We start from the raw sequence: 17,696 nt of genomic DNA, 5'->3' as shown, positions 1-17,696 counted from the left end.
CACACACACACACACACACACACACACACACACGCACACACACACACACACACACACACATACATACTCACATGCACGCATTTAATATACTATCCTCCTCCCTCTTACACAAAAACGCAAAATCCTTCCCCTCCCTCCCTCTCATTTCCTTTTATTATTGAACATTAGGGCATTTCGCTCTTGACAAATTTAGTAAAGTACCTTCCATAATCAGAGTCGATCCGTAACCATGGTAACGCTCTCCAAAGCTCTCCACGCTTGTTCTCATCTATGGAAGTTTAATCCCATGATCTTGGTGTCCCATGTAAATGGCGTTTGCTTTCACCGCCGTTCACGAAGCGCGGAGCCTGGCTCTGCTCCGGGTTTGTGTGATGGAGCGAGCGGTGGGTAAGACAGGTGGATCAGAGAAGGAAATCACTCAGGGTCAACGCCATCCCATACAGGGAGTACCCCCCCCCCCCTTGCTGGTCAGCTCATCTTCATCATGTTCATTACTAGTATGCAGTGCTGATTTTGGCAGAACGCGCAAGGAAGGGACTTCTGCGAACCCAATATATATATTGCCCCGATGTGTTTCGAGATCGCCGGAAATTTTTACCTCATGTTCGTCATCCGTCGTCATGTTTAGACCATATCAAAACGAATATGAGACAACATAGATGTATGTTTTCGAAAGACCATACTTTACAGCACTGACATACACACCTACATACACACGCACATATAGATAAAATGAGTAAATGGGTGTGGTTAGTTGTGAGAAAGAGCAAGAATGCAAGATGTTAAATATATACCTTGTAAAGATAAGTAAAGATATCGATACAGAGCGAGAGGGAGAGCGTGTCTGTACGCGAAAATAAACCCAGATGCTCCTCTCTCTCCCTCCTCCCCTCCCTTTCCCTATCCATCTGTCCCCTCTTTCATTCTTAATCTATCTATCTATCTGTCTATCTATCTATCTATCTATCTATCTATCTATCTATCCATCTATCTATCTATCTATCTATCTATCTATCTATCTATCTATCTATCTATCTATCTACATCTATCTATTTATCTGTCTGTCTATCTACCTGTCTCTGTCTCTCCCATAAATGTTTCCCATGGATCATAGTCGATCTTGTTTGGCATCTCGCTCCCTGTACAAGCGAGGATGACATTTTACCTGTCTCTTTTTCGACAGCTCTCGGTAGATATTAATAATACGCAAACCTCACGCGAACGTCCCCATATTATATACACGTCCCGAGCAAGCTCCCAACTGTAATCCCATTTTCCAGCAGAAGGCAATATGATTAAATGGCTCATCGCTCAAGACAGGGCAAAGGGGTGATGCCCGGGTGGATCGCGTGCACCATTTTATCATGAACATGACCTTATGTGGTACAAGGTGACCCCAACCAGGATCCACCTCCCTGCCCCAACCATGCCATGATAGTCCTAAGAGTAGGTTATATTCTATTTCCCATCAGGATCAATGATAGAGTCTCGACAGAGTCTTCTGTGTAATATTACATTATACTTCATATGTTTCTAGTACCATTATTTTGATCTAATGAGCATTATTGACTGTCAGCTTTATCGGCATTTATGTGACGGTTGAAATTTTTCTTCCTATATGAGGTTTCCCATGCAGACAATAATTTATTGTGATGAGCTCCCCGATATAGACATTATTGGCACAAGTTTATATACTGACAACATTATATTTTGATCTGCTTGAAATATTGCTTGATTTGATCTCAGTATTTTTTTGGCAAATTATTTTTCGATAGGGTCCCATTTGCCTTTATTTTTCTCACATACAAAACAACAAACAAGAAAGGGAGAAAATAATAATTGAACTAATGACATCAATTCCGTTTTTAAAGGAAACCAAAACCCAAAGAGAAATGTGTATTGAGTGAAACCAGCAACATTAGTAGAACACAATAGTGAAAGTTTGAGGAAAATCGAACAATCGATTTTCCTCAAACTTTCACTGATGTGTATCTATCGGAAAGATTCTCGTATCAAAATCAAAATGAAAGAATTGTGCGGATGAGAATAGAACGTAGTACGAAGAATAAACACATAGCGAGGTGTTATATGGCAATACGTGTGGAACAAGAACATTGCTCTTAGGAAGATGAGAGAGCCCAGTGAGGCGGATGATACTGGCACCTCGCACCTCTAGATTGTACCGACGTACCCAGAGGAAAAGGCTTATCCCAAGGAGGTATGATACCTTCTTGCTCATCCTATATCTCATCCATCCATGTGTATTGGTGATGACCCCCCCCCCCCCCCCCCCCCCCCCAAGAGTTTGCACACCAAGATCACTCTCGCTCCAGTAACCACTTTTTTCGAGCTCGGTGTTCCGTTATGGTTTAGCGCCATCGCAACTCTTTGGCTTTTTCGACGCCAATTATTGAAGTGATAATCTCGATTTCTTCCATGGATCTGTGAAGATAATACCCAGTGTACATCACCAGGGAAGGCTCTTTAGTCGCCAGCGTTTTAAAGAACTTAACGACTTGTATAGTACCTGTGTACTTGACAAAGCTCAAGCTGTGAAGCTATAATGAATCCCTCAGCCTGTGGAGTCAGTTTAAAGGCTTCAGTTTGTGTCAGAGAATCCAATAAAGTCATTATCTCCGCTGTCGAGCACAACGAGTGGGGTCCTACACAAGACAACGTAATTACTTTCTTCTTATTATTGTTGCATTCCGTGGGATATTGTGATAAGCGCGCAAGAAGATTCAAAGTGACGATCAAGTAAATTCCTTCAGATTTAAAGGTATCCGATCGCTCGAAACAAGGCGCAACCCTTTTTAAAATTGCAACACGACAATGTAGACTTTGTAATGACGGTTATTGTACCATCTTCAACTGATTAAGATAACATCCACATCCCACTCAAAGTGTTATAGTTGAATGAACACTAGCTTGCTGTGACGTTCTTTTGTAGAAGGATAAAAGACGGCCAAAAGTTTTGAGTCAGCTCTCAGCAACAATGGCCAAAAATTGCACATCTTAATATGTTGGTTTATGCTATATGGATGTGGTGTTTTAACACGTTCATGTTCTTACTTAAGAAAGTGTCGCAAAAGATTATCAAGTTGTGGAATGCAAGCACCACGTCGTGAAATTGCACTAGTTACGTTCAGACGGGACCCCTTAACCTCGAAGTTAGGAAACTTCGAGGTTAGAGCTTGTAGTTAGGGACCGTGAAGACGCACTCGTAGTTAGCAAACCTCGAGGTTTGCTCGATGTTTCGAACCACGAGAAATCTTATGGTTAGCGCTCTAACCACGAGCCGCGGGGGGTCCCCACTCGTAGTTAAGCACCGTGTGGACACAAAAAACAACGAACTCGAAGTTTAGAGTGACCTCGCCGTAAACTCCAGCCCCCACAATTTCCCTCTGCTTCCGGGTCAACCTCCCAAACGTCCACCACAAATACACTACACGTGAAAAACCTATGACGCACGACACAACAACATCGTCTTTTCTTCCCATGCGCTTGATCTCTGAAACTGAACACGTCGAACTCGCTACTGTATTCTATATTCTTCTCCGACGCTAAAAAAAAAATGTTTTCGACGAATATCTTCATAAAGGCATAAAGTCTTCAGTGCAGTGCTATCTCTGCATGCCATGACAGAGAAAAAGAGTACCTGTAAGCGAGTCCGACAGGGTTGGACTAAAGAAGAAATAGACGCCTTGTTATCAGTGTGGGCTGAAACTTCCGGTTTTAACATCGAGTGGGACCCACTCGTAGTTACGGGGGGGCAGAAGCTTAACCTCGAGGTTTCGTAACCTCGAGGTTAAGATTCGTCGTGTGGACACACGTCGTAGTTAGGGGGCAAGAGCTAAACCTCGAGGTTTCCTAACCTCGAGATTAGGGCCTGCCGTCTGAACATAACTACTGTTACACTGCATTCCAACTGAATTGAGTTGTGGGATTACTGGATAATGGACAAAGAAGAGCAAGCCCACATTAAAGCCAAACTTTTCGGCGAGAAGCTCTCCGATTAGTCAGTGATTACACTCCTTTAGTAGAATACGCTCTGATTAAACAATTCAGAGTAGAATAGTATAGCAAATTATACTTCCGCTATGGAGTAAACGGAAAGGGAATCACATGCTATGGTTGCAAAGAATGGAGGGGGGGGGGGGAACATAATAACATTGAGAAAGTACTAAGCCACCAATGTGGGCAGAATTTAACACTGGTGTTACCATGCAGGAGTATGGGCATGGCTATAAATAGGGTCCCCAAAACCTAGGCATGGAAGCATTTGTCATTGAAATTGGCCTTAGTGAAGGAGCTGGGTGGGGGGGGGGGGGAGGGAGGGAGGGGGTGTTCATCTTAATCATCTTAATCTGGTAACAAGCAGATTACTCCTAGATTACTCCTCCTTTCTTTTTTCGTTCGTAAATAGAGCCTCGAGGGTAGGTACAGCTGACTTTTCACTCTTCCAAGTATCGCGGGCTTTAAGAGTTTGAAATTAGTTTTAGTTGGCACCGGGATAATTTAACGCCTTTCTCAAAGTGCATGGTATATATATATATGTATATATATATATATATATATATATATATATATATATATATATATATAATCAAGAATGGTCAAAATCTGGGGCCCGTTTCATAAAACTTGTCATCACTGACCAGTTGTCATATAGATGTGACAAGCTGCTGAAATCCTCGCATCTGACTGGCTGAGAAAAAAAAATTGGCAGTTGTTGTAGTTGTCACTGATAACAAGTTTATGGAACGGGCCCCAGATGTGAGTTTTTAGATGATGAAGATTATCATCACTTCCATTTCTCGGACATTATTTTTTCTAATAACTCGATCGAAGTGAGTTGTCTTTGTGGCAAGACTATAGGAGAAGATGTGGAGTCATAGATAATGTGGCTCGATTATAATAATTGAATAAAGGCAATAATTACAACCATGCGGAAACAAAAATACAAATCAAAGAAAAAACAAAACAAAACAAAACCCATATCATGTCGACTCTCGACCTTTCTTCCACTTCTCAATGCTCGACTATTACGAGTTGAATCCTCCCGTGCGGTTTTTTTCTTCTCTGTTAAGAACGTAGGCAGCTTTCCTGGTTACGTATAAATTTTGAACCTTGAACTCCGACAAATTCAGTAAATAACTAGATATCCCTTGGTTGTTGTTGTTGTTGTTGTTGTTGTTGTTGTTGTTGTTACTGTTACTGGGGAAGCGGAGAGGTCGAAGAATGCTTTCGTCTCCTGCGAGTTCAATTTGCCATCTCAAAATGAGACCTTTAGAGTGACTCATTGTTTGTGATTGTCCTCCAATGAAACAAGAGGGCAAATTAAGCGTCATTCTTCAAAGGAAGTGCTGCCCTAGACAAAAGTTACGCGTTATTTGTTGTAAAAGATGTACAAACTCGACGCGACGCGACAGCTCAAGAAAGATTGGATCAAAATCAGAGCAAAATCGTGACGAAGTTGTTACCGTCCCAAAGTCAGTAAGTCAGCAGCCATTGTTTTTGTTTTTTCTCCATGGTCTTGAACTGCCGTCAAGGATGCATGAACACTTCAACAGGACGTCATTTGGGTATAAGGTCATTAAATTATTTGGTAAAGAAGAAGCTGGTACATTTTTTTTCCCGATAAGAAAAGATCTCCATGTAGTTATTTTTGTTTTCGTAATGTACAGAGAAGTATATGTTCATGCTCATTGCCCGAAATGAAGAGAGACCATAACTTCGGAAGTCTAGCCTTTTGAACATTTAGACATAAGATGACCATTCAGTAAAAGATATCTGGGAGGGAATGTGCTATGATGTACCGAAATATACGCAGCGGTATCTTTTCTCTTTCAGTGACAATCCTTGATCTGCTTTTTTTTTCTATAAACGAAATAACTCAGTTATACTTGTGGTGAACTTTTCAGGTCTCATAAAGCGTCAAACTCCCACTGTCTATTCGTGGTTTTTCTCGCAGTCTGAGAGATGACGGTTCGCATTCTGAACATCTTAATACAGTATTGCGTATCATAATGAAACGAACACGGTATAAGCCGCCATGCTCAAAACCACTGAAAGACACCCACACGATTTCGGATTATCTGTGGCTATTCAACTCAAGAGAATCAGTTCAAAGCACGTGTCCAATTTCTATTTCCTTGGCCCATGGTTTTCTTCTTTTTGGAAGCGCACTCCAAGGAGGGAGATACCTGTTTGTTAGTACAATGGCGCAAAGGCAACTGCTTGGTCAACTTTGAGAGGAAATGTACAATCACCGAGAAGGTTATTACCGTCTGAGTGTTCGTGAGTAACAGAACGACGTAACTCTGACATCACCAAAAGTGTCAACTTAGTGTTGGTATTTTACCCAGCTGAAATATCTGTACAACACCACATGCCTACTCATAGCAGAGTAAACCCGTCCTCTCTACAATCAAGATTTTTTTTTTTCATTTTATTCATCAATTTTTTTTATTTTTTTTAACACAAGCGCAAAAATCTACACAACCATGATTAGGTCGAAACAATGTCAGCCGATACATGCCACCACGGAGTCTTTCGTCCCACGCGGCCAGCACGACATCCTTCAATTACGTCAAAAAAAAAATAAGTCAAAATAATCATATCAGCCTGCATTGTGCACATGAACAATGTATAGATGCCAAGACAGCAAGATGATAACAATCATAAAGTAATATCTGTTTTGAATGAAAACGTGATGTAGACACAGGATCATGAGTCATGAGCGTACTCTGTTCTTGTCATTTTTCAATTAGCGGGAGCCGACCACCTGCTCCAGGGACAGTTCATTTCCGAAAACAAGACAGAGTGCCGTCAGCTGTTAACGCTTTAGAACCACGATCTCAAAATGAACCTGACATTGTATATGAACAGGGTGCCACTGGAAAGAAGAGGGTTAAGGAAGCTAAATGCTCTTGAACGAACCGCGTGTCTGTGAGATCACGTGAAACGGGAGCATCCCAAAAGACTTGGTCCACGTCCATGATACACCGAATTTCTGTTGGGTGACAGGCGCGCTGTATCTTCGGTCAATCGCCGACGGTTTCAAGGCCTTGTTTGTGGGGATAACTTTTTTTTTATTGGCTGAAGTCAGTCGGATGTTACAGGTTCGAAACCCCCCAAACCAGGAAACCACTGTCAACCAAGGATGGATTTAACTGACTAGGGGCGGAGAGTGAGAGTTGATAACCTGATTTGAATCCGTTCCAAGGCCAGTAAATGATTTTAAATAAAATTGCACCAGGAATCGAAGATTCCGTTGGGAATGACCGCAGCTTTATACGCACGACAAACCCTTCCGTCGTCGCAGTGACCGTGGACGAAGCTGTGACTAGTCATGTTGAAAGCTGAACGCGCGCGTATTCACGAGGTCGTTTCCCTCCATAACCGACAACACTAAAAACGCGATGTGTGTAATTTTTGTAGCCCTTCACTTTAGGAAGGCTACATACAATCATGTACACTGTACTACATAATTTTATATGCCAACTAATTTGATTTTATAGATGAAACCCCAAGTTAAGTGTGACCGTCGCAAGCTGAGTAAAATCAAACAACTCATGATAATAATATGGTAGAAATTTCTAATGCAACTTATGCAAGTAACGTGCCGCGGTACTTTAGATAAAAACGTTGGTGCTTTTGCATTTCTCAAACCTTTGGTTTGTACATAAATGGACTGAAATTGGCGGTATCTTCTTTCCTGCTTTTGGCGCCGCTTTCAGAGGTTATTTTGTGTGGCATGTTCTGCCTTCTACCCTGTGCAGATGGCACGCGTTACATCGGCCCATACAGTAAATCGGCGGACGCAGCATAAAAGCCACAACCTACAAAAATGTGTTGATTATTTCTAGTTCATGATCTTACCACCGTCAGAAGACAAGGGGAATAACATAATATTGACGTTTGTCTAAAAAATGTGTATGATTTTCACTGGTATTCTCTTCACATAATGTTCATCTCGTTCCCCAACGTGACGGATTGTTGTAGCTCATAACAGCGTTGACGGCACAGCGCTCACCGATGAAGGATGAAGAACTTTTGAATGGATTTCCTCAAACCTTTTTTTTTTTTTTTTTGGTGAGATACTGAACATTGATTTCACGTCTATCATTTGTTTATAGTAAATTTCCCTGTTAAAGAAGTACACTGGCCGGTGCTAAAATTCCAGGGCCTATGCTTTAAAGGGAAATGGTATAGATTTGGTTTAGCTGGTGTGGATTCAGATCTCAGAAAGATCATACAATATTAGAAAGAGGAATTCAAAGTTTATTTGATGAAAATCTTTTTCGAAACGGCGGGGCTATCCAAAAAGAAAGTAAAACAAAATGGTTCTAATAAAAGTCGGTTGCCACTTTTAATAGGACCTCTTTGCTTTTTGGAAACTTCAGCTATTACGAAACCAATTTTCATCAAGTGAACTTTGAATGCCTCTTAGAATTACATGCTCTTTCATATTTCGTAAAAGGTTTCTCATTATCTCGAAACCAGAAACCCCGTTTCAACCAAAATTATATTATCCCTTTAAGGCTTGCTTGATAAAGTAGTATACAACTTTTGCTTTTCAAAACCCTTTTGCGATACGACTCTGTAGTGACATCCACCTCAGTAGGTGATATGATAACTCATTCTATTGAATGTAAATGTGCGGTAAATATTTTTCAAATGGCGTACCAAAAAAAAAATGATGATCTACAGAAATGTCGCTGGAAATATGAACAATGCTGAAATTTTAGATCTTTTACCTCTCGCACTGCGCTTGCTCTTAAAGGAGTATTTCGAATTAGTATACCTGGCCGTATCACTGACACGAGTGTTCAAAGCCTATAGAAGATCAACGTAAGCGACCTGTCGGATTACCACTCCTTCTAGAAGAGAAAAAAACAACACTTCTATTTCCGATGTAAGCAGATTATCTCGACAAATCCGCAAACTACATATCCATTCGATTCCTTTGGTGTCGCAATAAGCGAATGAAATCCTTCCAATCAAAATTCTGCAGATTGAATCTTGGCATCGCTTTCTAGAAAACTATTGATCTGCCTTCGTGATAGCAGCCAGCGTATGCGCATGCCCATTGCAGTTTTGGTACATAGATCATGCATATCCTACGGGGGGAGGGCAAGGATCGGTACACCCCTCCCCCACTTCGACCAGCATCGACCGAATGAATCTCGGATGATACCTTCGGAAAGTGATGGATTTTATGGGGTTTTTCATCCTTTTTGGGTCATATTCTTATCAAATAATGTTCAAGAACTTTATCTTGGAATGAGCAAAATTTCACAATTTCATCAGTTCCTTAATCTCATCCAAGTTTTATCAGATCTTCATTGTTGGGGACTAACTTTCAACGGAATGCCTATTTAAGAGAAAGGAGCGAGACCAGAAGAAACGACCGCCCCCTTTACAATTCATTTGAAGAAAAAAAAATGACCGAAAACTGTCAACCAACATCTTGGGGAAAAATCTCACAGTAGATCTTTATAGCTGACAATAGTAGCTGACAATACTTCGAGGGCTAATTCAGCTTTTTGCCACTAACTGTGAATGCAACAGATCACTCGCGGGTCATTGACAGCACTTGTAAAAGCTAAGCTCACTACTTATCTAAAACGGGGATATATATCATTTTTTACGTGGTATTCAAATCACATTTGTCTTTTGTCTCCCTGCCATTCACCCCATTGTACATGTCATACGTCCCCTAAAGACACACCAAATCCATTTTGATTTTTTTCAAAGGCTTCCCCAGCCAAAAAGACGGGTTGTTACTGAAAAAACGCGATGCCTTTTAAAAAGCCAGGGAACGACACCCATCCCGACACGCGGATTGATACAATAGTCATGGGGCCAATAGGGGGCAGTCTTTACACCCAACAACTTTGATATGCTACCATTAAACGATGTTTATTTCTCCCAGCCCTGGAGGTAAAAAAACAAACAAAAACAAAACAAAAACAAAAACAAAAAACCAAACATTTATCGCAAAATCCTTCATGTTTTATCGCAATGTTGCTGTATAGTATGTCAGTAGTTACGCACCGAGAGCAACAAAGCATTAATGTCAAATCAGAGGGAAGGGATTTCAAACGTAACAAAGTGGCATCCTTTCAAAAATGGCAATGAAATCTCCCCATTTCATGTTCTTCTTTTCACAAAATCCAAATACTCACTCTACTGTAGAAACTTTAGGGAAATCGAACGGGTCTGAGAAAAGATGGCTTCTTCAAAATGTTTGATTCCATGCAATGCGGATCTCAGTCAGAGCCTGGTAGTACCTTTATGTCTCATATCTATTTATTTCAACTGAGATGTTTTATTTCCTAATCAAATCACGTTGTTTTGACAACAAAATTCCTTTAAAAATATATAAAGAGCTAGTATACGTTATGCTTTGCATGATAAAATGCCCCATAAACAGTTTAACTGTTTCATTTCTCTTTAGACTATAGTCTCCCTTATAGCTGGCAATAAAAAAATGCTCGTGTTTCTATTGGCATAATATAATTATGAGATATAATGTTTATAGATCACAAATAAAGTGACATTGATAAGTAAAATGAACACACCTGATTATTGTTTCATGGCACATTCAAGCTAATACTCATTCTCTCTCCATTTATGTGTCTCCCTTTTGTTCATGATAAATCATTTTCTGTATTCTATTTTTCGTTGGATCTGGACTTTTTTACATCTGTATACAGTTCACTCCCCTTGTAAAGAACAAGGTTATAACGAAATTCGCGTTACCTTGAAATTTCAGTGTATACAAACGAAAGAAAACTACAGGTCCCGAGGACTTCGTTATAACAGGAGTCGCCTGTATCATGAGCATCGCCGTATCGATGCTATGACGCATAATTGCGAATAAAAAGATAGGAAAATAAAGTACATTGTGGTATGTAAAATCAGATCAAAGACCATTGTAAAACAACGGAGTAGAGTGTAGATAAGAATCAGTGTAGTTTATAACCACAAGTTGAACGTAGGAAATGTATTTCTTCCACATATACATTTATTTGTTTCTCCGAAACAAACTTTCTATCGATGGTAGACTGTGAAACCAAAAAAGCAAAATTTTCCTTGTTCTTGGTATAATCTACAGGTCGATAGTCCGGCCACCGCTACGACAAGGTATGTCATCCGAAAGGGACGCGCCGAAGACTGTCCTCAAATCTCAGTGCTCATGCGAAAGTTGGCGGCCAGTGAAGACTACGGAGACCGAGTGGAGGTGACGGAGGAAGGTGGGTTCGGAAGTGGTATTAAAGGCTGTACTAGTGCTAGTGGGTCAAAGAGAATTGAAGTGCTGCTGCCGACCCTGCACTTAGAAAAAAAAAATTACCACTGCTCCCTATTTCTTTTTCATTATTCGCATGTAAAATATCGTAAGGCTGACCTTAAAAGTCCAATTACCTTGCAGCTTGTTGATGAAATTATCACGCAATGTGTTTAAACGAATCAGATTTACTTCTTGACTAGAATACATTTCAATGTTTTTCTAACGTGGTAATACTCACGCGCTTCGTTTAGAAACCACTCACTTCATGTGGACAATAACATCTGTCTGGGTGGACATGGCATGACGAATACTCAGGTCCCATAATCGTCCCGAGAAAATTAATAAACAATCGAGTTCAGGTTCAGGTTCAGTGACATGTAGCTTTAACTAAAATCTGCGAATTTGTATATGGATTTTTTTGTAAACATTCCAAAGATGCTAGTCGAATGGTGTAAACTGATTGCAATGTTGAGCTTTGGCTTCATTTTTTCATCTCCCCAGATCTCCGTCGAGATGGCTTTGGTGAGAACCCCGTGTTCGAGTGCATCGTTCTCGAGGACAGGGAGGCGAACGAGGTGTCCTCCATCTTGGGTTACGCCCTCTACTTCATGGGTTTCTGTTCCTGGAAAGGACGTCTGCTTTACCTCGAAGATGTCTACATCAATTCTGAATCTAGAGGTATGTCTTGTGCACATTCTGTTAGATCATCTGACATTTGAATGCATTGACAAGGGACAAACCATGAATCGCCAAAAGGTTCTTCCGTAACTTCTCCCCTCACCAATTCAACAAAATTATCTATAACGATTATCCGACCTTCTTCCAATTTTCACTGATATATATATATATATATATTGTTTTTTGTTTTTGTTTTTGTTTTTGTTTTTTTGCTAATGTTGCTGCCTTCACTCAATCCTCATTTTTCTTTGGGTTTTTGTTTCCTTGAAACTTGCCAGTTATTTTATTTTCTGCAAATTTTCAAGTTATCGGAAGTACTTGTCGGAAATATCGCCGAAGCTACCATAATTGAAATAAACACCACCATCACCAATATCACCAAAAAGCAATACCATTACAAAAACTTTTGAGAAATATTTCCTTTTTGTTTCATTTTTCTGAATTGCTGACAAAGAAATCTATCCTGGACAAAAGGAAAACTGTCCTTTAATGTCGTCTTGCATAGTTTATGTACTGAAAAGAAATAGAGTTGATATGATATTCATCTCTTTTTTGACTTGTTCTATAAACAGGTACTGGACTTGGATTGGCACTCCTACACACTATTGCCAAGGTAAGACAGTCATCTATTCAACGTAGTGCATACGAGTAAAATAAGATCTTGAAAGTTAGAAGCATAGAACCCAACAAGCTGGGGGGGGGGGGGGGGAATCCTACTTTGATCAACCAGCATCTAACAATCTGTCATATCTTAGGCATTTTAATAATGTTCTTTACTGCAATAAGAAAAACGTATTGGTACTCGTTGTTAGTGAGTTGATTATTACACGTTTGAACCAAACACTATACTTTGATTTGATTTTTATTATCTCAAGTTATGATAATAATTTACCGCCTCCTTACGTCGAAAAGACGATTTCTACCATCCGCTTTGTCACTGGATTAGATAATTTCAAGTTAAACCTGAGTGATCTTTGATTTGATACTATTATATTATCATTTTAGTACGTTAGCAACAGAATCTATCGTACTCTTCTGAATGGTATAGACTGTCGCCGACGCGGTGGCGACTCATAACATGTTGTAAGCATAGTACGTGCGTGTCAGACTCCAGTTATGCCGACTTTTCCGCGGCAAGGACTCTTATCAAGTGGTAGAACTTCGAGTATCTGTATCCTTCGAAATTGTGAGATCTTGCACAAATATTCTGCAGAGGCGTGTGCTTATAGGTAGTAATGGTTTTAATGTGTTTGCCTTCTTCAATAGATATCAGAAGAGAGAGGCTGTAAGGCCATTCAAGGCACTGTTGTGGAGTGGAACACCGACGTGATGAAGCTCTACAAGAGGATAGGAGCGCGAGACATGACCGAGAACGACAAGTACCATCTCGTAGCCATCAGCCGCGGGGAAGTCGCCCGGTTCTCCAAAGCCAAGATACCCGTCCTCAACAACGGCTCGCAAATCGTCACGTGCGAATTATGAGAGCACAAAAGCAACGGGAGTTGTTTGTTCTCAGAACTTGCCGCATGAGGGTGTATCCCATTAAAGACAGAAAAATCTCGGTGGGTCACGTAAAGCTTTGAACAGCCACAACGAGCAGATTGAAGGACTGAACTAAAGCTCATCTAGTCCTTCGCCTTCGCGGCTGATGCATTCAGTAAACCCTTTTTGTGCCAGGGAACTTGGAGAGTGTGTACGACGCTATGGGACATTCTGTGAAAATCGGTACTCAAAGCACACGAAGGGTTAATGGCATTGCAGCGGCACTCTTCAAGTCTCTACGCGCAGAGCTATACTATGACGTCATCTTCAAAGACGGAGCAGACATTCGTCTCCAACCATGGTGTAAATACTCGTGTGCAATTCTGTTTGTAAATAAACAACATAATCAACTGCCTGAACAAGTTATAGAACCAAGGAGTGCTCACAATACAATAAGCCTAATTTTGCTGCATTGTAATCATGTCCGTTTCGTGGAATGTCGCTGCACAAAGGTTGTTACCAAGGTGTTTGTATCCTGGAGAAAAAAGATGTAGAGTGACAAATAGAAGAAGGAAGAGAGTGAGAGAGATGGCGTGTGTTTGTGTGCGTGTGTGAGTAATGATGTATGTGTGTTTACGAGAGAGAAGGAGAAAGAAGGAGAAAGGAGAGAGGAGGAGGAGGAGAGAGAGAGAGCAATGCTCTCTATTGGACAATGTTGGATGTCTCGTTATATGAATTAAAAAAAGACTTGCCCCGTGGTGGCGCATACAGTTCAATGAAAGTAATGTTCATGGACGGAAGCTGCATAAAAGAAAAGGAAGGGATTAACTTAATTTCAGGAGGATTACAAAGCCGCAGGTTCCATTCTTTTGGACCTATAGATGTGACTGATTTTTGTATTTTCCGTAACATTGAAACTTGTTGATGAAAAGTCGATGTCATTCCTTGGGAGATTTTTGAAGATGACGACAAAGTAGTCATTACGGCTGTTCGCCTTTTATTCGAGAATGTTTGGTAGTAAGACTAGAGTGGAAAAAAGAAGAACAAGAGGGTTCCGTTTTGAAGAGGTGGAGGCACAAAGGGGTAAACAGAGGTGAAAATAAGGTCAACAATACCACTGGTTTCCGACGCGCTGATGAACTGTGAAATTCTAGACAAGATGCATCCATTGTTGGAAGATCTTCTAATAATATTCTACCTCCGAATGGTTGATTGCATACTGATTCACATCTTTGTCGCGTTGGACTCAAGTGGGCATTTTATTTATCCCATACTCCACACTGTTTGTGCCACAGATTTCCTTTTGTATAATTATGTGATTCCAAATTTGATAGAAACTGTTTTCTTTTTCTACCAAGGATAAAGGCAGAAGTATGTAAATATTTTCAAGTTATTTATCTCATGAGGCATCATGTATATGAGGCGTAATCTTCGTCAGAGTAAATGTGCTCAATTATTGTAAATAGCACAACTGAAGTAAAGTACAATGTATAAACAATTGATAACATTGATACCTTCTTCCATCTTTCCACTTTTTAATACTTTGTATTTCTGATCATGCACTTTAAAGGGGCTTTCACTCTTTAACATGAAAATGGCTTAATTATAGGCAAGGAATCTTGCTGTTGATACATCAAGCCACCATTACTGATTGACTTTAGGGCTTTTTACACTTGTAAATTTTTGCTTAGCCCCGGACCAACGGTGGGGCTAAGGGGGGGGGGGGGGGGCCTTAGCCCCACCGTTGGTACGGGACTATCCTTAGCCCACTTTCTGTTTACACTCGTTTTTGTCAAAGTGGGCTAGCCCCACCGATAGTACGGTACTATCTTGCCCTGCAAAATAGCAGGGGTTAGCACCGCAATTGCGGTGCCAAGCAAGTGAGTGTAAACAGAACGAAAAAATAATCCTGGGCTAAGCGACGGAGACGAAGTCCGACCCTCACTGACCAATCAGAAACGAGGTAATCAAGTGCTGCCGGTGCGTGCGAGTACGTGTACAGTACACAGCGTAATTATGAATATTCATGTGGTTTGGAAAGCCCGGGGCTAAGAAATACGAGTGTAAAAAGGTCAGTTTTCTCCTTAGCCTCGGACAAGAGATAGTACGGGACTAATTGGCGAGTGTAAAAAGCTGAAAAAATTGGTACGGGACTAACGATAGTCCTGGGTCAGAGAAAGTCCGGGGTTAAGAAACACAAGTGTAAAAAGCCCTTTTGATAAAGTGGCAATTGCCCTGATGGTCTCCGAAACGAATAAACAAACAAACAAACAAACAAACAAAAACCCGGGTTCGAATCATGTCCTGTACATGAACCTACATATCATAGTTATCGTTGTTGGGGCTCTCCTGGACAGAGAACACTGCAATAACAGTTTTATTTCATTAGATTACAATTCATTTACTTATTGCCCTGACTGTTTCATAAGTAAATTCTCTCGAATCATCGAGAGCAGTTTCAGCGATAATTCAACGACGATTATATTAGGTTTGCTAAACGTGACGGATTATAACAAGATTGACCCCTTTTCATAAATGTCATAGATTGAAATTTGATTAGAGGGTTTATCTTATTATTTCTGCTTCAAGGCAAATTCGTTTTCTCTCATGGCATGGTGCTTTTTTGTGTTGTGTGTGTGTGTGTGTGTGTGTGTGTGTGTGTGTGTGTGTGTGTGTGTCTTTATCTCCATATAATCATAAAGATAATGACGTTTTAAGAAGTATACATCGATGACATTCTGCCAGTAAAGCAGTGCCTAAGGGGTGATTCATTAGAAAGAGTTTACAACCTTCAGTGGTTTTAACAGATTAAAGATTTCAGGGATGCTATAATTATTTTGGTGTTACGAAGTGCGCTTGCATTAACATGCTACAAAGCTGCATCTTCTTCAACAAACGTTCAAGGTTACAGAAATGGGAATGTTTTCTCCTATTTTTCAGATACCACATTTTCCTGTCTCTAGATAGTATACGAGGTTGAGTTAGGTTTGGTTCTACTCCTTCATCGCAATATCCAGAGAGTTGCGGTAATGACAAGTGTGGGGATTACGACGAAAGGCTTGAAGTATTCTCACCTTCGTTTCTTTCTAACAACTCCTTGAATATTTTTGCTTGATGGTGTTTATACCTATTGTTGGACATCTTAAAGAGCGAGGGAGGGGTGGGTGGGAGGAAAGAAAGAGCTCACAGGAGAAGTAATTACGGCAGCGACCAAAGTAGCCACTACAGTCGAACAAAATGCTATTTATACGAGAGGTAACCATCGTTTGTTTGTTTCGCAGACGAATAATCTTAATACCTAAGGGTTTATATGAAGAAGTGAAGGAGTAACGTCTCGACATGGATTTACACTTTTCAGTAGCAGCAGCTTCAGGCATGGTCTGTACTGTAATATGGGTTGACATTCAGTGAGAGTTAACGAACCAGAATGTTGCCTTGTATCTTACAATATTTTCTTTTACCTCGGTTTTAATTTCCTCGCATAATAAATGTTTGTTTGTTTGGTTTATTTTTACGATTGTGTAATCAACGATTATGCCTCAAAATCAACAAACAATGTATTTAAGGCGGTCTATCAGTGAACGCTATTTCAGTTTTTAATCTACTTTTGACAGTTCTACCTTTGCCTCGGTGGTGATTCAAATTAAGATAAAAAAAAACGAATAATAGGCAGCAAACACTTCTAATGTGTTGCTTTTATCTACTTAATATTTCTCATGGAGAAACTCATGTAGCAGATTCGACTTGTCTATTCTACGATATTTATATAATGCAAACACATTCAACGCGATTTATTTTCTTTTATTCTGTATGATACCTCTTTTTACAAGAATGTGTGGTACATGTAAATATTAAGTTGATTTCATGAAAGCAAATTTGCTTTGTAAATATTGTGCATCGCCAGAGAAATATTTATTGGAGTTTTGATCTTTACAATCTCATGAGTATGAATAAAACCATTTCATAATCCCCAAACGCACTTAAATCTTGCTGATCTCTTTTTCTGCGATGTTTCTGTTAATGCGTGTCAACTTTAAAGATGTGTTGAATCCCTGAGGCACTTGGCCCTTCTTTATCCTATTTTCCTTTTTTCCCAATCTCGATTCCTCTCCATTCACATGAACCCTGCCAATGGATGGCTTCCGCGAGCAGATCAGCATTCTTTACTTTCACTTAAATCCTCTCTCGATCAAACTCCGTGACATTTTTTTTCTCGTGGAGCCAACAGTCCCCCCCC

The 17,696-nt window shown here is 40.3% G+C and overlaps 1 protein-coding gene across 1 annotated transcript; it reads left to right on the top strand.

Moving 5' to 3' along the window:
- The first annotated feature begins 308 nt into the window (after positions 1-308).
- Positions 309-15,112, top strand: LOC139744597 (thialysine N-epsilon-acetyltransferase-like). The gene is made up of 6 exons (XM_071655027.1): positions 309-387; positions 1,391-1,446; positions 11,126-11,264; positions 11,801-11,977; positions 12,550-12,590; positions 13,244-15,112. The coding sequence occupies exons 1-6, from the start codon at positions 309-311 to the stop codon at positions 13,457-13,459; spliced, it is 708 nt and encodes a 235-aa protein (XP_071511128.1). The 3' UTR covers positions 13,460-15,112.
- Positions 15,113-17,696: the final 2,584 nt, after the last annotated feature.

This window comes from Diadema antillarum, unplaced genomic scaffold (genome assembly GCF_040938485.1).
Source record: "Diadema antillarum isolate AM-2024a unplaced genomic scaffold, OU_Dant_1.0 seq00001192_RagTag, whole genome shotgun sequence".
NCBI lineage: Eukaryota > Metazoa > Echinodermata > Echinoidea > Diadematoida > Diadematidae > Diadema > Diadema antillarum.
This window is presented reverse-complemented; position numbering and strand designations above follow the sequence as displayed.

Coding starts and splice junctions, on each gene's coding strand:
- LOC139744597 (XM_071655027.1), top strand. CDS start 309: ATGGCGTTTGCTTTCACCGCCGTTCACGAAGCGCGGAGCCTGGCTCTG. Junction 388..1,390: donor TGTGATGGAGCGAGCGGTGG/GTAAGACAGGTG, acceptor ATGTGGTACAAG/GTGACCCCAACCAGGATCCA. Junction 1,447..11,125: donor ATGCCATGATAGTCCTAAGA/GTAGGTTATATT, acceptor TATAATCTACAG/GTCGATAGTCCGGCCACCGC.